The following is a 21703-nucleotide window of genomic DNA, read 5'->3' as shown; positions in this document are numbered from 1 at the left end:
TCAAATTTTTTTTTTCAACGGGTCGAAATTGTCAAATTAATGAAGGATGGAAGAAATTCGACAGTTCTAAGCTGTCAAATCTGGGAACATCAAGAATTTCGACGGTTCTAGACCGTCAAAATTCAGTTTCTAAAATTCATGGGCCTTGGCCCGTCAAAATTTTCTGTCAAAATTTCCAATTTTCACGTGGTGATTGTGGCTTGAATTCAATCGGATTTTTTTAGTTTGGGATTATAGAATGGTGATTTAATGGAGTTGCGGTTTATGAGGCGTGCGATGAAGCATATACCACCGTTGGTGTTGGTTTTATGAGGGGATAATGAGAAGGCATGAGAGGGGAAGGTGAGATAGATGATGAGGAGTGCAATGAGAGGGAGAACATAAGAGGAATCCATTGTTGAAATTAAAATTGAAATTGAGATGAATCCTAACAATGTATTTGTAGTTTGGACTTTGGAATTGGGGAGAGAGAGTTATTCCTTAGATTTGTTTTGTAAAGTCTAAAATGGCAAGAATATCAGCGAAATCACGTGAAATTAATATTATTTTTAATAAGTTGATCAATGCATATGCATAGAATCAAGGCTATCTCTTCTTATTTCTAAATTTAAGGTGTTATCATATTGCATAATATTGCAAAAGTGACTTTCTAACACTGTGCTGATGTGCAGGTGTGAACAGAACCATGGATTCTTTTCCTCAAGATACGAGTGGAAAGCATCCATGATTCTATATATACCACGACATCAGCTCAGTGTCGAAGGCAGTGTCTTGCACAGTCACTCTAGCATTGTTCTATTATAATTGAGCTATAAAAAAAGAAAAGATTTCAATTTACATGGATATCTATATAATAAAGCACAATGGTGGATTCCACTTACACTACAACATTTTTGATCTACAGCGGCGGATTTTTCCGCCGCTAAAAGGTAATTTTTCCGCCGGTAAAAGCTCTTGCGGCGATGAGCAGCGGAACCAAAGATCCGTCGTTGTTTCCTCCGTCGCTAACTATAGCAGCGGATAATGTATTCCGCTGTCGCAGGCAATACCTTTAGCGGCGGATACTAATATCCGCTGCAATAGGTCGAATTTTTAACAAATAGAATATAATACATATTGCAGCGGATATTAATATCCGTTGCAATAGGTAAATTTTTTAAAAAAAAATATAACACATATAGCGGCGGATATTAATATCCGCTGCAATAGGTCAATTTTTTTTAAAAAAAATATATCACATATAGCGGCGGATATTAAGATCCGCTGCAATAGGTCAATTGAAAAAAATATATATATATAGCATATATAGCGGCGAATCTTAATATCTGCCGCTATACGGTTTTTTTTTTTTTTTTAAAAATTATTATATATCCTTCAAAAACAATATATAAAGACAGAATTTGTATCCAGTGCTGTAATTTTTTTTTTCATATATATATATCTATATATATATATATATACATTTAACCTGTGTCCTCCAACCTGTACAGATTGAAAACTTTAAAATAAATAATACAATTCCGGAGTAATTGTTGGAATGTCTTACCATAGTGTAAGTTTTTCCGGATCTTGTTTGGCCATATGCAAATTTACAAACATTATAACCATCAAGAACAGAACGGATTAAAGGCTGTGTATCCGCAAAGACCTCCTCTGCAATAGAAAAGAAAGCAATTGTTGCAAATTAGAACATTATAAGAAGATAGTATGAGGAAAAAAGGACCTAAATGGGGACAGCTTCCCAACCTTGAGTTGTCGATGGACCAAACACTTTATTAAAGTTGAAAGATCTGCATCCTTCTTTTCCATATTTTGAAGGGGTGACGATAGTAATATTTCCTTCATCTATATAATCCATAGTGCTAGTAGATCGGTTTGGTTGTCCAGGCAAAAATGGTCTTACTTGACAGTAGACCCTAATACTTCCTAATTTGATATTGAAACAAAATTTATGTTAAACACTCTTTTGAGTAATGTCATTAGATTATTGTGAAAAGTTCTTGATGGTAACACAGTTATTATGCTACCTTTAAGGTCTTGCACTTGATTGTATAGCTTCCGGTTCTCCTCGAAAACTTTTTGGTACCCAGAAGCCGCGTGAGCCAGACCATGAAGGTGCTTACCTATTAACAAAAGAATAATCTCAGAATGTGTGAAAAGTTGTGGCTGGTAAGGAATCTCAAACAGGAAAACTAGATAAATTCTTCAAAATCTTACCAAGTATGCCAAACTCCTCACGGCACCTCATTTGCATAAACTGCATACCTACTCTTGTAGTGCGAGAGTATGTCTCAGATCCTACAAAAATTCAGAATTATCAACTCCAATTAATTCATCCAGCAACTTAAGAAATTATAAAGAGAAGTATATCGCCAAAAATTAACACCTGAATATCTCTCTTTTGTTGGTCAAAGAGCGCTTGCTGCTTCAACAACTGCCTATTTGTTTCCTCGTCATAGATAGCATTCTCATGGAAGTATTCCAGTTTCTTGATCTGTGTAGCATTTTTTTCTTCCATCTTCACGTAAGATAGCGCATAATTACATTCAAGATCCAAAGTATGGGTTATAAGCATCAAAGGCTTGTATGCTAAAAATGACTCAATTTTTAAAAGCTCAATCAACATTCTTTTGGTCTTACTCTCAATCTTTTAGAACCTTCATCTGGCATATAACCCCAATTAACACCTATTGAAACTCATACATCCTAACCAACCAACCATTCCAAAAGACCAATCTGTCGAAGAGGGGTAGAACTATGAATATAAGAGGGTGTCACGGGGCTTAACTAGGGTATGACACACTTGTGAGTGGAGAAATATATACACTCAACACTCCCCCTCACCCACAAGGGTGGAAAGAATCAATCAACTATAACCCCGATTAATGCCTATTCAAACTCATATATACTAACCAACCAACTACTCCAAAAGATGGATATGTTGGAGAGAGGGTGAATTATGAAATAAGAGGGTCATGGTGCTTAATTGGGATATGATTCGTATGACACACCCAAGAGTGGAAGAAAATATACACTCAACAATATATAGTCTCACGCACACACATACACACACCTTTATTGTACCAACTAGACCATCCATAAATCCAAGAAGAAACCTTGTAATAAGTGCCATCCAAAAGCTTGTACTGAGGCCAAAGAGAGTGTTGAATATGACCCTGATATGTATTATTAAAACAGAGTAAATGACATAAATAGTTTTGAGACAACAATTCAAGTTTAATTATATAGGGAATAATGTCAAGCAATACTAACACTGAAATTGTGCCCAACACTATAACAGGTTGCAACCATATCGATCAGCTATAACTCCCCAAAGAACAGAAGTTAAAGCTCTTCCAAACATATATGAAGCTCCTACAATACATTAAACGCATTATAAGCTTTGTATTATGAAGTACTCAAATGAGATACCATCGTTAACACCTGCTCACCCACAAAACCAGCATAGATCCAATATCTTCTTCCCTTTCTGCAATATGAAAATCTTGTATCTACGATGATAATGAGTATTATATAATCTAGTAACACCTTACCATGAGTCAAAATTAAGAAATTTGTATCTTACCTTAAGAGTCACTAAGCCCCAAAAGATGGGAAAATAACATCAAATGGACTAAGTTGAAAATAACAATATGGTATTCTATTATACGTAAAAAATAAGACATCTAGTACACTTCCCATTTTCAAGATATATAAGTACTAACATACCTGAAGAAGCAGCTCGCATTTGGAGTTGAATAGAAAAACACTAAACGCTTTGTGCAGCAAATTTTCAGCTTCTACCTTTTCCATCTAATGACCTAGGCAAGAGTAGACCAGATGGGCAATGAAGAAAACAAGTAAATAGTTTGTCATCAAGGAGAGAACATGTAAGTGTCATCATAGTAAATAAGAGAAGTAGAAATTATCCAAAGTGATTTTTGTATAATCATGTCTATGTGAATCAGAGGGTTGGAGAACTTTTCTTCATGCATACATAAATACATACATATGTACTTCCATATATACATTTCACATATGTATTTTAATAAGATACACAAATGTGATTGTTTTTTTTTTATTATCATTGACCATGCATGGCACACAAACTAAAGAGAGAGGCAAGTTTATGGTACGGGATGTATGTCTTATACTGCTTAGTGCTCCTTCACTGAACTAATGGTTTTATACCCAATTGGTTGAAATTCATTTGCTCTTTTGTTGGTCAAACTGATCAGAAAATGGAGAGAAAAAGAAACACACAAACTAAAAAGTTAAAAACACAAACAATCGTAGAGAGAAGGGAGAAACCAATCCAAAGCCTTAACCAAGTAGAGCTCTAGAGAGGCCCATTCTTGAGTTTTGTCTGCTTGGTGCAAGTGGGGCTCCCCTACTTTTGTCCTCCTTTCAGCAGTACCCAACTCACTATCTTACCTCCATATACTTCCCCATATCACAAGCTACCAAAAAGACTAAAATACCCCTTTCCCCCTCTCCCCCCTCCCTCCAAAAACAAAGCAAAAAGGAAAAAAAAAAAAAATTGAAAAGAGAGAAAAATACTATAATTACCTGACCTTATCCTTTTGCAAAAACTAAAAAGATAAAAAAGAAAGAAAGAATCAATCTTAATAATCTATGTTGTTAAAGTTCCATCTCTTTCTAGCAACTGAACAGGCAAGCCTACATACTTCAACAAAACTGTTTAAACTCCAAGCTTCCATCATCCAAGAATTTTAAACTTGTATCACCACTCTTTCAAATCAAATTCCTATTCCATCTATTATTTCCTAATATTTTTCAATCATGTTGAATCTTTGCTTCTTGTTCTTGTTCTTGTTCTTGCTATCCATTTCTACGTAAAACCGAGTTCCCCTACTACAGATTCTGTAATTTTTTAGATCTGGGTATCTCATAATTACCACAAAAACTGACCTTGAAACCAAATTTTGAAATGGGTTGGATTCAAAATTACAATGGGTTGGAGTAAACCATCATTCACATTTGTAACTTGCATGCTTGAATTATACATATGCGCAAACAAATCGAGCTAATGAACCTTAGCGAACCAAGAAACAAATTATCTTTGCCTACCCCTACCAACCGAGTTCGTTCTAGAGTGGCAAACCGAGTACCCGAATCCAAATTTGAACCAACATACCAAGTAACTTAGGTTAGGACACATTTAGAGATGAACTAGTAGTTAAAATTGACGGATGAATAATACCCAAAAGAAACCATCTCAGTTATCTAGGCCCAATTATACATAAAGATGGAGAAATTGGCAAGGAAAATATATTAACAATCAAACTAAGAAAATCCTTTTACAAGGATTTAATTCATGTACCTTTATCAGCCCTGTCTTCTTGTCAAGCTCATATTTGACCTTACTTCCTTTCATTATCTCAACAACCTATTCCAAATGAATAAAAGGGTTATGAAGCAGTTAACCAACCTCATAAAGGGTAGAACTTAAGTAGAAAAATTATAGTGTACTGAAATTGTTTCATATACTTCTTTAGACAGGAAAAATGGCTATCAAGAAACTAAAACCTGTTTGGGCAGCTTGAGAAAGTCCATTGTCCTTGGTTACAGGTATTGTGGGGTAAAATTAAAATGCTAATAGAATTTGGGCTAACAATGAGTAGGAGAATGTGAGTTGAATTAGCTAATAGCTTTGACTTCCAACTAAGAGTTGCAACAATGCCTGATGGTTGCCACTTATGAATAAGACTAATCTTGAGAAGAGGGAACTTGCCAACCAGCATTTTAGATTCTACTATCTAGTTTCTAGACATGGTTAAACAGGAAATATATATATATGGGAGCGGTTCAGCAGCCCCATTATGGTGCCACACATTTTTCAAAACATGGGTTACAAGCTTTGGAATAAGCTGATTTTTTGTGAGGATGATCTTTATGATGAGGAGATCATCCTCACCAAAAATCAGCCTATTCCAAAACTTCTAACTCCATCAAAAGTGATTTACAAAAATTGGATGGTCCACGATTCTTCAACTTGTAAACTTGGGTTAGAAGTTTCAAAATGAGCTGATTTTTGGTGATGATGATCTCTTCACCACAGAGATCATCCTCACAAAAAATCAGCCTATTCCAAAACTTGTAACCGCATCAAAAATAATTTACAAAAAATGTGTGGCACCATGTGTGGCACCATAAGGGGCTGTTGAACCGCTCCCTATATATATATATATATATATATATATATATATATGTATACAACCTTGACAAATCACATGCATCTGCATCTGAAACCTTGTAAGACACAACAAATGGTAACATGGTCAAAAGGTGATCAAGCTAACCTGGGGAAGATCTTTTCTCATCATTTCAGCAAAGAGTGTCCATTCTCACCCTCGTTAACATAATCAAGTTCGTCAAAAAAAACAAGCAGCCCATTCATCTACCAGTCCAACAACATCAATGGAGATCTGAAAACATTGAGAAACATAAAAAGAAAAGAACACTTAATGCAATGAAGGCAACTAGATTTAAATGTCAAACAAAATCATATTTCTCCAAAATAATGGAGAAACTGTTGTGATATAGAATAGAAAGCTGCAAAATCTTCAAACTCTATTAAACAAATAGAAGAAGACCATAAAGAATAACACTTGCTAAAGCAATGACAACAAACTGAAAAATGAAATTTAGAATAGGCCACACTTCTTACCAACTTAGCTAAGTGAGCACTTCATCACTAATACAGTTCTTGGACAAAGTGTTATAAACCCACACCATTTTACACTTAATAATCCTTTGAGAAAAGATCACCTGAAGAGTGATCAACACAACATTAGGAGGTAAACTATAGTTTGCATCCACAGTGGTTGCAGTAGCCATGTTAGAAGCTTAATTGGTAGGTCTTCTTGACCTCCTTCTGTAAGCCCTTGTTTGCTTCGGTTCCAATTGATAAGAGTAATTGAAATTATCAGTAAGCAAATAAAGGCTTACCAAAGGAGGTCAAGAAGACCTACCAAGCACCAATAAGATGTAAATAGAAGCCATAGGAGCAGAGCAAAAAAAATACCAAACAAGTTAGAACCAATCCAAACATGCAAGAAAACAACCAACCGAATTATTAAAAAAAAAAGACCTTATGAAAACATTGAAAATTTGAGAAAGAAAACAACCAACCGAATTACATCCAATTAAAAAACAAAGACAAAACATTAATGACTCCTTAAATTCTCAATTATAGCATTAGTTGATATTGACATAAATCAACAGATACCCATCAACAATAGCTAATAAAATCAAATTCACAAAATCAAATCTAATAGATTATAATACCCAAATATTTTCCAGTCCTATAAAACCATAGATGAAAATAAAGCATTAAAATGGAAAGTAGATTGATTTTCATCTCTGCTTGTGGGAAGTGCAGAATAAATTCTTTTCATACACCTAAAATGATGTGTTCCAAATCTGGATAGTAGGAAGATGGCTCATAATAATTCTACAACAATAACAACAAAACCTTATCCCAAAGATATAAATGAATCATGTTCTTCCATGTAAAGAAAATTTAAAAATAAAAACAAGTTCATATACACATAATGAAGAAGGGGTTACAACAACAAAAAAAAAAAGGATACCTTCAATAAAATTCCCCTCCTTTGAGTCCAAAAAGGATCCCTTTGGATGGATTGTAAAGTTTCAAGTGTTATGAGACAATCCACATTTAAAATCAGATGATCACCCATTCCCTCAACAAAATTCCCCTCCTTTGAGTCCAAATATTTCTCTTTTTGACCTCTAATTACTAATAAGCAGATAAAGAAGATGAATGCGTTAAAACCCCTATTTTAAAAAACTCAAATTCTTTGTTCCAGCACCTCTGTTAAACCAAAAATTAAAATCAACAAACAAAACAACAAGAAGCCTAAGAAAATGCTTCAAATCCATTATAAAACTTCCAATGCATCTAATTTGATTCTTTCAAACCCTAAAATACCCGAAATTTTAACAAAAAAATTGATTTTTTTCTCCTTTCAAAACAAGAAAAGCTCCACAACTATACAAAGATTTAAAAAAAAATGTAAAAAAACCATAACACAACTCAATCGTGAATATCAAACCCAATAAATCCACTATTTCGCTGAAAATCAAAGCTAATCGAAAGAATCCGTCTAGAGAAACAATCACAGAAAGAGATTCAAAGGAAAAAAATTGAAAATTGCATCAAATCATCTAATGTACCTAACATGCTCTTCTTCGATCGCGTGGTTGGTCTTCGTTTTGAGCTTCAAAGAAAGAACTCAGCGATGCTTTGAAGCCGTCAAATACGAAGAGTTCAATATATACTGTGTGAGAGAGAGAGAGAGAGAGAGAGCTTACCTTGCAATCCAGCTTGTCGAAGTAATCTCACAATCACTCACAGATGAGAGACAACGGGAGAGAATGACGGAGAAAAAGGAATCAGGGGAAAAACGAGGGAGGGAAAAGGATTTTCGCGGTTATCTTTGGCAAGTCAAATTCATGTAGAATATTTTAGTGGCGGATTTTTTTTTCCGCTGCAATTTCTAAATAGGGAAAAGGATTTCGCGGCTCCCTTTCGTGAGTGAAATACATGTAATATTTTGGTGGCAGATTTATTTTTCCGCTGCCATTTCTCGATAAATTAAGTGAAGAGTTATGCATGTCTTATAACGGTGGAAAAAATTTTCTGCTGTAAAAAATATATCATCCAGCAGCTGAAATACACATCCGTCACTATAAACTGACGTTATAAATTAAATATAAATTTTTTTTAGTGACGGATACGTTAAATCGCTACTATATTAAATTTAAAAAAAAATTGATAAAGACAATTCATTAAATAGAAGTTTTTATATAAAGATTTTGGATTTTTTTAGCGGCGGATACATTAATCCGCTGCTACATTCAATTTTAAAAAAATTTGATGAAAAGAACTCAATAAATTGAAAAAAAATTTATTTATTTATTTATTTTAGTGGCGGATATATTAATCCGCTGCTATAGTTAATTTAAAAAATAAAATTTATAAAGAGAAATCTCTAAACCGAATTTTTTCATTAAAAAAATGATTTTTTTTTAGTGGCGGATATAATTTTCCGCTGCTATATGTACTAAATAAGCTAGGGTGAGTTTACGTGGGTATGTGTAGGTCCCTATAGCGGCGGATACAATTATCCGCTGCAAAAAATGAACCTATAGAGGCGGATAAAATTTTCCGTTGCAACAAATTTACTTATAGAGGCGGATAAAATATCCGCTGCTATAAAATGCCGCTGTAGATCAAAAATGTTGTAGTGTTAGCTACAATTTTTGTAAGGTACGATTGAGGCAAGAATAATATTAATCTTGAGGAAAAAATCTATGATTATGTGTAAAGTGACAAAAATCTGCGATTTTTTGAAATAATCACGATTAAATCACAATTTTAGATGTTGTCGATTAAATCACGAATTTTTTTAAGATGTCAGAAATTTTTTGAAAAAAATATTTGATTTTAAAAAAAAATCACGATTAATTGTAATTTATTCAAAACAATCACAAACTATTTTTATTTTTAGTATTTTTTAAATGTTATTTTATCATTTAGTATATGAAATACATTTTTTTTTTACACTTTTTATATTGTAAAAAAATATTTTTATTTTTAAATGTACCCAGTGTTTTCCCGACTTTATTGATCTTTTCTAATTTTTTCTTAAGCTTTCTATTGCCGAATTATTCTTGAACCCCGACTTTGTCTCCATGGTTATTGGTACACTTCATGTCAGTTGAGTATGTTTGAGTATTGAAGTTTTTTGATCCAGTTTAGCATACCTCTTGAGACAAAGGAGTCGGGTCCACAAACTCCACTTTAGGAAAATGTTGAACTGACTTCCTTGGATACTACATGCAACAGTCTTGTGCTGGCAGTGTGTAGACGACCATAAGCTTCTTTGTGCATTGCCACGTCAACGCAATGACCAAGGAGTGATCAGTTTAGATCGACTCCCCAATTTATTGTCTTTTCTAATCTCTTCTTTTATTTTATTTTCTCTCCTGTCCCTCTTTTTCAATAATACCCTTTTAACTTTACTATATTTTACTTTTTATCCCTTTAATTCCAAAGAAGAGGCCGATGCCTACTGCACGAGCAAACTTTGGTTCACTAATATTTTAGATGGACCATTGGATATTTACTCCAAATTGTCGTGTGAAAAAATATTAACGAGCATTTAACACAAATAAGATATGTTTTGATTGCAATTGGCAGGAACGATCATTTGAAAGATTATATTCAACAAGTTACTCTTGCAGGTAATTTGCCATTGTTAGTAATTATAACTTATAAATAAATATTGGGTTCAAGCTGTATGCACCCACCGTTTATTCCCAGTGCACCGACTTTACTCAATACATCCCACCCTAAAATGTGTTTTAAGAGCGTACAGTGAGTATAATAGTGGGTGCAAATAGTAGCTCTCTATCATTATTATTCTCAACTCTTGATAATAGAAACTTTACTTTGTATCCAGTTCCAGCTACTAGGATAATTTTCATAAAAAATGACATTTTATTGCTCAATTGTTTTAAGACTAATGAAAAACTGACTTGGTTGGTGCGGCATGGGCACAAACCATAGATCTTTTACCTGTGTATCCCAAAGAAATATATATATGGTCTATGCACATGCCACATCAAGCGAGTCAATTTATCGCATCAATTGTGACTCTTGATTTAACAATAAAATCTGATCCGACCCAGTTGGGAAAAGTTTTAAAATGAGTCATTCTAAACTGACTTCCTTTGACACTGCGCTAACGTGATTGTAGTGTGCAGTGAACCATAGATTTTTTTTTTCTCAAGATACAAGGAAAGGAGTCAACAGTTCCATGCACTGCCACATCAATGCAGTTTTGAGCGCAGTGTCGAAGGAAGTCAGTTCAGCATTTTCCTTTTAAAATATCTCTAAGTCTCTAATGAATTAAGATTAAAGATACTACCATCACATAAATTTAAAAAAAAAAAAATTTGTCCTTTGAGAGTTGTGTCTTGATCGATACTACATCTAGGATGAAGGTGATAAATTTGGGGGTCCAACTCAAAATCAATTGGCAATGAGGGGGAAGCCCAAGAGCTTATAAGGAGACAGACAAGGCAATGAGTGTTTGATGTGGGACTAAACTAACACCCCACCTCATGTGTGGGCCAGATTGGGGTCGAAGCACGTGGAGATATGAACGGGATGACGTGGAAGAGAGAAAGTTCATGGGCCAGACTCATCCTCACAAAACCGGCTTGGAAGGTGAAGATTGCCCCAGGTTTATTTATAGGTCATGATACCTAGGCAATATGGGATTATCTCTTACACACCCCCTCATGTGTAATGTGTCTCCTATATCCCTATGGTTACCCGTTCCAATACCATGATAAATTTTGGGATCCAACTCAAAACCAATTGGCAATGAGTGGAGAGGCCCAAGAGCTTATAAAGAGAGAAACAAGGTAATGAGTGTCTGATGTAGGACTAAACTCAACACGCCCCCTTACGTGTGGGCCGAATTGGGCCAAAGCACATGGAGATATGAACTAGGTGACATGGATGAGAGAAAGACATGCTCTGATACCATATAAAAGCCTATGGGCCTAACTCATCCTCATAAAATCAACTTGTAAGGTGAGGATTGCCCCAGGTTTATATACAGGTCATGATACCCAGGCAATGTGGGACTATCTCTTACATAAGGTGCCAACTTAAATAGCTAACTAAATTGGTAAGGTACATAGAGTGTTGATCCCATGACATAGGTTCAAAACCCGTTCACTTCTCTTTCTGATCACCAACCCATTGCTTGCCTAGAAAAAAAAATCTAGGCTTCATTAAACCGTATGTAATGATCTTGAATTAACAAAAGTTAAAAGTGTATTAGCAGTAAGCTTGGACCTTAATTATCTAGTAATCTTCAAGTTTGATTTTAAAAAATCTAATAAACACCAAAGGATAATCGGGCTGTATACATCTAATTAGCATCATTTTGAAAGTAGCCCATGTGACATAATATATAAGCTTAAACATGCAAGTACAAAATACTAATTATTTTTGGCGCAATCCATGCCCTTAAAAGAAACTGTTTTCTTGGCCAAATCAAACCCAATATTAAGGTCCTGCTGCTGATGATTCCCTAATATTGACATCCCACTTGTGGGCTTCATAGCCAGGCAATATATCCCATGCCCGATATCAACCCATGTACTCAATGTGCCCCACTGCAGGTCCACGCCAATGAAATGAAATTTTACTGTAGGTCCCGAAACTAAATCTTTCAAGACAGCTTTGTAGCAAAGATCAAATTTGACAAATGGGTCTTGTACCCTTGGGAGAACCATCTTCTTTGCAAGCACATCGACCAACATCATTAATGCATTCACCTCTAGAAACGTAAATCTTGTGCCTGAATCAATGATGAATCCTCTGTCATTATTCGCTGTCACATTGAAATTGTTTTCAGGGATTGGAAGTGTCTCATTGTCAACACTAATGCCCCTCAAGCCTAAGTAGTAAAAATCTTGATAGCCCACATCCTCTATTGGAGTACTTGGCCCATCGACTATAGCTGACCCTCCTAAGTGGAAAAGGCTCTCGGCCTCCACATTTTCCGGAGGTACAAGGCAATATGAGAAACGATCCCTCTCAAGCTGCGAAAGAAACGATAAGGATTTGCGGTTGAGACCGACTATTCCAGGTGGATTGTCGTCTCCTTCTGCGACTTCAACATTTTTGTGCCCACAACCAAAGATCATGTTTATAAATGTTATGTTCTTTGGTCTATTATTTGGACCATGATCCCCAAAGATGAGAGATTCGATTGAGAGATCACCATTTGTACTGGAGTGATCTCCATACTCAATTCCATAATGACATGTATCATCATCTTTGTGGCATTCATCAGCAGTTCCTAGCAACTTGCACCTGTCATCACCACATGTGATCTTCTCAAAACTATGTGATTTCTTGGGATCAAAGATGGGCGATTTCTGAGGGAAACAATTTTCACAAGGGAGACATTGAATCCATATTAATTCACTAGCCGTATCCATAATGGCAAAGGTTTCAGTTGGTGGGGTACCAATGTAAAATCTCATGATGTACTCGCCACCATGGTACTTGATTGGGGACAGGATAGCATTCGGAGACACTCCTTTAGAAGTTAGTGATTGGAAGTAACGATGGCGCAAAGAAGAGCGACGGATTGCGGCTTGAATTCGATCGGATTGAGTTAGGTTGGGATTATAGAATGGTGATTTAATGGAGTTACGGTTTATGAGATGTGCGGTGAAGCGGATACCACCATTGGTATTGGTTCCATGAGGGGATGATGAGAAGGAAGGAGAGGGGAAGAAAAGTGAGATGATGAGAACTGCAATTAGAGGAAGAGTAGAAGAAGAAGCCATTCTTGAAATTAATATAAAAATTGAGATGAATCCTATGCAATATATATATTTGTAATTTGAAATTGGATGGAAAGAGAATTCAAGGAAAGAGCTTAGTTTTAATGAGTTTAGATTTTTCTTTTCTAAATCCAAAATGGAAAGAATATCAACCAAGTCACGTGAAATTAATATTATTTTTAACAAGTTGATCAAATTATTATATCTTCTTATTTCTCTAAATTATAAAAACGGCACTTAAAGTCCCTCGATTGTTTTTTTTTTTTTTGTAAATTCATAAAAAATAATACCTTTTTGATAAATAGTTATTAAATTTGATTTTTTATTTTATTTCATAATTTCCTTTTAAAATATAATGATAGGAAATTATTTATTACTATAAAAATAATTATTATGTCACGTATTGTATAATATATAAGCTTTCAGGCTCAACTTCGGCCTGGGCCAGGTTCAATCAGATTTCCGAGGGTAGAACCAAACTCGAACCAATTTTTTTTCCCTTTGAGTTTGGTCCCATTTTCGGTTCGGGTTTCAAGTGTTATGCATACTCCTAGACGATATTCTTTCCATTTTAGTTTTACAAAAGAAATCAACTCATTACTCTAGAGATTCTCTATGCTCTCATAGTGTCCATATGGTCTATCCAGTAAGAATGTCTGTCACGAGTCATTTTGATGCAATATGACCTGGATCCAAATCCAAAATATGTGTCAAATACGCGAATTAATTAATGAATTATTTTTCTATATTTGCTGGACATTCTTTCCATTTTAGCTACATAAAAAAAATCTAAGCTCATTACTCTAGAGATTCTCTACACATAAATTAGCTACAAATACATTGTTTGAAGATTCATCTCAATTTCAACAATGCCTGCCCCTTCTACTCTCCCTTTCATTACAGTTGTCATCATCTCACTCATCTTCATTCCCTCTCCTTCCTTCTCATTATCCCCTCATGAAACCAGCAGCACGGATGGTATCGGCTTCTCCGCACGCCTCATACACCGCAACTCTGTTCGATCACCATTCTATAACCCAAACCTAACACAATCTGATCGAATCAGAGAAGCAATCCATAGCTCATTTTCCCGCCAACGCTACCTCCAATCCATCATCAATTCTAAAGAAGCATCACCTAATTTCATCAGGCCCCTAGTGAGTTCACAAGGTAAAGAGTATGTCCTCACCTATTACATTGGTACCCCACCAATTCAGACATATGCCATTATTGATACTGCTAGCGACCTACTTTGGCTCCAGTGTCTCCCTTGTGAAGATTGTTTTCCACAAAAATCAGCACCCATCTTTGACCCCTCTAAATCACAGAGTTTCCAGAATATCTCATGTGAAGATGATAACTGTAAGTTGCTATCCACCAATACATGCAACAATGCCACTAAAAATTGTCACTATGGAATCAAGTATGGTGATTCTTCTACCTCGGATGGGGATCTAGCGCTTGAAACTCTCATATTTGGGGATGATCTTCCAGGTCACCCCAACATTACATTACTCAACATGCTCTTTGGTTGTGGCCACAAAAATGTTGACGTAGTAAAAGATGGCGAACAAATACCAGGAGTAATTGGTTTGAGCCGCCATCCCATATCGTTTAACTCGCAACTCTATAATGAATCTTTTTCCTATTGCTTTTTACCTAAAACTGACAATGAAGATGGTGTTATGAGCTTTGGTTTGTCAGCTGTGATCACTTCGGAGACGACTCCCATACTGGATGTTGGTAATGGGGAGTATTATTACTTAAGCTTGGAAGGTATCAGTGTTGCCAATGAAACCCTTCCAATCCCTCCCGGGAGTTTCAACGTAACGAAAAACGGTGGGGGAGGTTTCATGATTGATTCAGGCACAACAATTTCATTACTCAATTACGACGTCTTTCCTTTGTTGATCGCAGCATTGGAGAAGAAGATAACGGTTCTCAAAAAGGTTGAAGACCCTTATAGAGAGTTGAGGCTATGCTACGAGGGTACTTTCAGCGACATTTCCAAGGCGTCGCCTAATATATTTTTCCATTTCAAAGGAGTGAAAGTGATGTTGGACGCATTGAGAACGTGGGTTGATACGGGCAAGGGGTCATATTGCCTGGCTATGTTGCCAGCAGAGATGTCTATATTTGGGAATTTCCAACAGCAGAATCTTAATATTGGTTATGATCTTAGCAGGAATGTTATTTCTTTCGAGGAGAGGGCCTGTAACATAGCTTAGAATTTTTTAAATCTTTCTAGTATGATTTAAAAAATATTTTTTCACCTATATCCTAGAAATTCTCTCAAGGATAGCTTGCTTGGCGCCCATCTTAATTAAGGATCTAATTGCAATATATATATATATATATATTTGCACACAAACAAAAGAATTTATGTGGTTTGGCGGTATGCCTACATCCACAGATCAGATCAAAAGCTAGTCACAATATTCTTCAAAGTTACGGCCCATGAGAACTCTAGCCAAAACACATTCCTTCCCCTAACAACTAGCAACACCTTTCCCTTTGATTTCTGAAGGCAAAAATTAAATCTAGTCACACCATGTAATAATTATGTGCTTCTGATGTAGATAGGCTTGTTGATACTTATCGCAATGCCTATGATCAAGTTGAGATACGTCAAAAAAAGAAATCAACAATATTGACTAAGTCAAATTAGTCAAACCGAGTCAATTCAATTTGACCAATTGAGTCAACTCGATCAAATATTTGATCTATCTTCAAGACCTAATCCAACTTTTTTTAGGATTCTTTCTTTTATTGAGTTTCTATTTTTTAAATTATTTAAGTAATCCTACTTAGTTTCTATTTCAATTTTAGAAAATTTATTTTCCTAGTTAGTTTCTAATTTGTTTTATGTTTAAAATTTAATTTTATTCTTTAGATTATAATTATAAGTCATTTTAGTAATATGTTATTGAGAGATTAGGTATTTACCTTTTAATACTATAAAATGTTTCTAAGTTATTATGAAAGAGTTATCTATATAAGGAGCTCCAATAGACAAATTTTGTTAATTTTTTTTATATTCCCGATCGGCATGGTTAGGTGCATCTCTCTCCTTGGGGCTTCATTGGGTTGGCAAGTGGGAAGTCTGCCTTCAACTTACTTGGGGATGCCATTGGGGGCCCCTTACAGGACCCGAGTGTAGAAAGAATCGAAAGAAAACTGTCGATGTGGCAAGCTAATTATCTTTCTAAGGGAGGTAAACTGACTTTGATAAAAAGTGTCTTATCTAGCATCCTAGTTTATTTTCTATCCCTTCTTTCAATGCCCCGAACTGTAGAATTAAGGTTAGATAAGCTGTTCTGTAATTTTTTATGGCATGACAGAGATGGGAATAGAAAGCATCATTTAGTGAATTGGAAACAAGTTTGCTTAGATAGGAAGCATGGTGGTCTTGGCATTAGGAGGTTCGGGGTAATGAATTTGGCTTTGAGGGGGAAGTGGCTTTGGAAGTTTGGGAATGATGGGAATAGCATATGGAGGCAAGTCATAAAAGGCAAGTAAGGATCTAAACAAACGGGGTGGGAAAGCGGTCCAGCTAGGCATCCTTATGGGTGCGGGATGTGGAAAAGTATCCTAAAGATCGCTCCCTTATTTAATATGAGAATCAAATTCAAAGTGGGGCAAGGCAACCGGATAAGATTTTGGGAAGATTTTTGGTGTGACAATCAGCCTCTAATGAAGGTATTTCCATCGTTGTACTCCATTTCCTAAAAAAAAAGGTCTTTCAATCACTTCTTTTCATTGTACCGTGGGTGGGGAACATGCTTGGGACTTTGGTTTTCGGAGAGATACCAATGATTGGAATCTTGAAGAAATTGGTAGGTTAGTAGATGAAGCTTCATGTATTGAACTATACTTGGATAGGGAGGATGGGATAATATGGATGGCAAGTAAAGATGGAAGGTTCTCGATGCGTTCTTTTTACCAATCCTTATGCGATAATAGAGATTCATCTTTTCCTCATATCTCAATTTGGGGACCAAACGTGCCAAGTAAAGTCTCTTTTTTCACATGGACGGCGACCTTAGGAAGGATTCAAACGGTGGACTTTTTGATGCAGCGTGGATGGTGCGGGACGAGTTGTTGTGTGTTATGTATGGACAATGGAGAATCATCAGACCACCTTTTTCTTCGTTGCTGGTTCACTCACGCTATTTGGACTCATTTTTTAAAGCTATATGGGGTACTAACTTGCTTACCTAAAACAGTGAGGGATCTCTTTAATTCTTGGTCGGCAATTGGGTACTCTTTTAGTGGTGCAAAAAGGAGGTTGTGGAGTATCACACCATTCGCAATCTGCTGGGAGGTGTGGTTTGAAAGAAATCGGCGCATCTTTGAAGGGAAACAAAAAGATTGCTCATATATGATTATTTCCACTTTGGAGTTTATTTTTTGTTGGTCCAAAGTCTATGAGGAGTTTAGGGATCTATTCTTCGAGGATTTTTTGCATAACTGGGATGGGATTTGTTGCTCTATTGGTTTTTAGTGTCGATTTGTAAGGTCTTGTCAGGTTGGTCATCTCGACTGACCTGATTCTATTATATGAATGAATTACTATTTATCAAAAAAAAAAAAAATTAATTTTTTTGAAGATTGATTAATAAAAATAAAAAAAAGAAAAGACTTATTTCCTTTTTTTCTTTTTTTTTAAGCATAAGAATTCGATATTGATTATTAATTTTTAGTGTTTGCGATTGAAAATTTTAATATATTTTACTTGACATAAAGATTCTTCATTACTCTTAGTTCTTGGGATTTTACCCTACAACCTGATTTTTAACATAAACTCTAGGTTTGTATGTTCTACCCTACATCAACTTCACTATTATCAATTGAATTTAAGTTTCTTTTGATTTTATGCTCTAACTTTTCTTCTGGATTAACGGTTATTCTAAGGAAGAAGACAATTATCTTGACAATCTTTTTAAGAAATTAGTGGACCCCAATAAGTTGTTGTAGTGGGAATTAAAAATTTTCAAAAAAAAAAAAAAGGAACTAGCAATTTTTTCTCCTTGACCATGGTCTTCTCTTATAAATTAATGAGAAATGACCTTAAATGTGATTGTCTTCAACCTACAATCGGAAACCCTTGAGATTTCTTTCTAAAACCAATCATCTTCAAGCTCTACATCAACCATTATGATAAATTATTGAGTCGTGATAAACTCACTAAAAAAACATACCTAATTGATGTGGCATGTGTATAGAGCCATAGATTTTTTTTCTCGAGATGCACAAGAAAAATCTATGGTTTTGTGCACATTCCACATCTGTTTATATATATATATATATATATATATATATAGTCAGTTTATCATTATTCTAAATTATTTAATCTATTAATCCTTATCTCCAATCCATTGTTTTCAAAATCACCACAATCCCTTGTTAAAACCCCTGTTTTTCTTTTTATATTATAAAATTTTCAAAAGCAGTCATTGTTTTCATCTTTTGCGGTTAAACAACTGCCTCTTAGAAGAGATTTCTTAAAGGTAGTCAAATGACCTTATTTCATAACAAGGCAGTATAAGGGACCTTGTTTTGAAAGTTTGTACGTAGCAAGGTGATCAACGGACCTTTTTTGAAAGTAACGTACAAAAAAAGAGTAATTTTGATATTTGACGATTTTATTCCTCAAACAAAATGGTCAAATGACCTTCTTTTGTTACTAGGTGGTCAAATGACCTTGTTAATATGTTTTTTAAAAGATTTGTGATAATATGACTCGTCAGGTGGCAAATTCAATCAACTCCCTAACGTGGACAAGTTCAGGAACCATAAATTAGTATGCTTCGGGATATACTTTTTATGGGGAAGTGCAATCGTGTATCCCAAGACCTACATATCTATGGTTTTCAAACTTGTCACATCAAAGAGTCGATTGAGTATGAGTATGCCACCTGGCAAGTCATACTATCATGACTCTTTTTAAAAATAGTTAAAAATCACTATTTTTTAAATAAATTATTTTTATAATAATTTTCCCGTCTATTTAATTTCATGATGAATGGTATGTTACTCTAAGATGTGGGAAAAACTTTTTGTTCAAAGGCTTTTTCGTCACAGATCTCACAGGATCTAGGATTGAGCAATCAAATGTATTGAATGCATCCCTAATTTACAAGGTTAGAACTTACCTTGTTAGGCTAGACGTGTTATGCAGTAAAGAGCCTGTGAAAACTATGAGGAAAAAAGTAGCCGAACGTGTTACGCAGTGGAGAGCATGTGAAATCTGAGGAAAAAAGTCAATGAACAAACAATCTCTCGTTCATGAGGTGCTCAACAGTTCAAGCATATATTCTTTAATAACTTATTATCATAGTTTTGTATATATAAAAAGCTTAAACAGGTACAGATAAATCCTAAGCCTTAGTGCAGTCCACTCTTAAAAACAACTTGTTTCTTGCTCAAGTCAAACCCAACATTAGTCATCCGCTGTTGAAAACTTCCAAGTATAGATACCGAGTTTGAAGATTGCATAGCAAGGCAATGCAACCCGTTACCTATAAACACCCATGTCTCCTATTCGCCCAAAAAGATCTTCACCCCATCGAAATGGAATGTTATATGTGGTGCAGACTCTAGACCTTTGACCGTACTCTTGAAGCATTGATCCAACCTCGTTAACGGGGTCTTGTGCCCTTTGGATGGTAGTCATCTTCTTAGCAATTGCATTGTTATAGTATGTGGGTCATATTGAGTGGAACACATATATAGAGAAAGTAGGTTGATGTTGGAGTGGAGGGAGGGGAGTTGAGCGTTCTGAGTGGAGTGAAATGATGGCATTTGCCTTTTGGGATGTAATTTACTGTTTTATTGCTAGGGACGATTAATAGGTTGGGGGTGCAGGGGCAACACCCCCGCGGTACGGTACAGGGATATTATTAAAATTTTCTATTAACTATTGTACGGCTACGCACACTGCCGAGCCACGTTAAATCTGTGTGTTTTTATTTCTTTCTTGTTTTTCTCTTTTCGTACTATTCATCATAATTGCCGCCGTAGCACAACATGCATTGATCAATATTTTAAATGCTGTCCTGTTGAGAATAGTAAATGTTGTGCCTGAATCAATGATGAAACCTCCGCTCTTATCTGGTTTCACATCGAAAGTCCTCGGAGGGATTGGAAGTGTCTCATCACCAACACTGATGTCTTCCAAGCCCAAGTAGTAATGGTCATTACCAGCCACATCCAAAGCACTGATGGGCCAAAAGAGGCCTGCCTTTGGAATTGGGTGACTTGGTTGTGAGTCCCAAAGCATCAGCATCTATTTTAGTGTTTGAAGAAACTAAGACTACACTAAATGCATTAAGAACAACTTTGATTATTAGTATCCATTGTATCTGAACTTAAAAATGTGAGACTTCCTATGGGGCAATTAATATGATTGTCTCTGCTTGCATACTTGTGTTCGAAAGAGGCACGGTCGTCCTCTTATTCTGACACTAGTACTCTGTTAACGCGTCAAGGGCATGCACCAAAACCGCATCATATTATCAGCACTCTTCTCTTTAAATACCACGGTGTTATTTTGTTGGATTTTTGGAGTACTGGAGACGAGGAAAGCAATAGAATTTAACTATGGTGTTTTTGCACCTTTTTGCAGCTTACAATGAAGACACAACTTGTGTTGGTTGCACGTTCAATGACAGAATTACTCACAGTTGATTTTGGAGAACCTCTTCATTGCCTTGTTATAATAGATAAGACCCATCCCGTGGAAGAAGAAATGTCAGATTTTTACACACTTAAAAGAGTTACTCATATTTATTCTTGCACCCGGCTAATTACTGCTACTATTGTTGTAAAATGTAACATTTCTTCCAATTGGGGGGGTGAGGGTTCCTTAGTATAGTAGTTTAATCAATTTTTTTTTTCTTGCAGTGCCTCTCTATACAGGCCCATGGTAAGTTGGTGAACAAACTAGCAGGAGCAAGGCACAAGCCTGAAGAGAAGCGAGCACCAACAGATCGCCAAGAGAAACAATCAAGCTGTGAAAACTGAGCAGCAAGCGGAGTATATCCAAAGAAGACAGCAAAACATTGTATAAACCAAGATGAAGACAACGTCGTATCCCATACAATATTGTTTCAAGCTTGTGGACCTGCAGCCCTATTGTATTAAGAACAATTGAAGAAGACAAAGAAACATCTCTTTGTACAATTATGTATTTGTCGAAGTTGTAGTAACTTCCTATATTGAATTTATAACGAGATGCTTGGATTATTATAATGGAAGTAGAAATTTTTAGTACTTA

The 21703-nt window shown here is 35.6% G+C and overlaps 3 protein-coding genes across 16 annotated transcripts; 1 reads left to right on the top strand and 2 right to left on the bottom strand.

Annotated features, from left to right (window-relative positions):
* Positions 1-1435: 1435 nt before the first annotated feature.
* On the bottom strand, positions 1436-8603 carry LOC147385293 (kinesin-like protein KIN-14F). Of its 14 annotated transcripts, none has more exons than XM_086424116.1 (13): positions 8221-8589; positions 6692-6792; positions 6324-6449; positions 5345-5410; positions 3730-3821; positions 3445-3512; positions 3274-3375; positions 3074-3176; positions 2387-2518; positions 2218-2298; positions 2028-2123; positions 1747-1926; positions 1436-1653 (listed from the first exon to the last, which is right to left on the bottom strand). In XM_086424116.1, the coding sequence occupies exons 10-13, from the start codon at positions 2261-2263 to the stop codon at positions 1442-1444; spliced, it is 534 nt and encodes a 177-aa protein (XP_086280242.1). In that variant the 5' UTR covers positions 2264-2298; positions 2387-2518; positions 3074-3176; positions 3274-3375; positions 3445-3512; positions 3730-3821; positions 5345-5410; positions 6324-6449; positions 6692-6792; positions 8221-8589; the 3' UTR covers positions 1436-1441. The 14 variants fall into 14 exon arrangements, with proteins under 14 accessions (XP_086280242.1, XP_086280241.1, XP_086280240.1 ...); XM_086424115.1 differs by having other exon boundaries at positions 3453-3512; XM_086424114.1 differs by having other exon boundaries at positions 3445-3821.
* A 3348-nt stretch (positions 8604-11951) lies between these two features.
* LOC147385292 (aspartic proteinase CDR1-like) lies at positions 11952-13428 on the bottom strand. The gene has a single exon (XM_086423136.1). It carries the CDS (start codon positions 13426-13428, stop codon positions 12067-12069), a length of 1362 nt encoding a protein of 453 aa, XP_086279262.1. The 3' UTR covers positions 11952-12066.
* An 865-nt stretch (positions 13429-14293) lies between these two features.
* On the top strand, positions 14294-15664 carry LOC147385291 (aspartic proteinase CDR1-like). Its single transcript, XM_086423945.1, has one exon. The coding sequence runs from the start codon at positions 14295-14297 to the stop codon at positions 15651-15653; it is 1359 nt and encodes a 452-aa protein (XP_086280071.1). The 5' UTR covers position 14294; the 3' UTR covers positions 15654-15664.
* The last annotated feature ends 6039 nt before the right edge of the window (positions 15665-21703 follow it).

The sequence above is a fragment of the Akebia trifoliata genome, chromosome 14 (genome assembly GCF_017979445.1).
Source record: "Akebia trifoliata isolate Shusen 1 chromosome 14, ASM1797944v1, whole genome shotgun sequence".
In the NCBI taxonomy this organism is placed as follows: Eukaryota; Viridiplantae; Streptophyta; class Magnoliopsida; order Ranunculales; family Lardizabalaceae; genus Akebia; species Akebia trifoliata.
The sequence above is the reverse complement of the archived record's forward strand: the minus strand, read 5'-3'. Positions and strand labels throughout refer to the sequence as shown.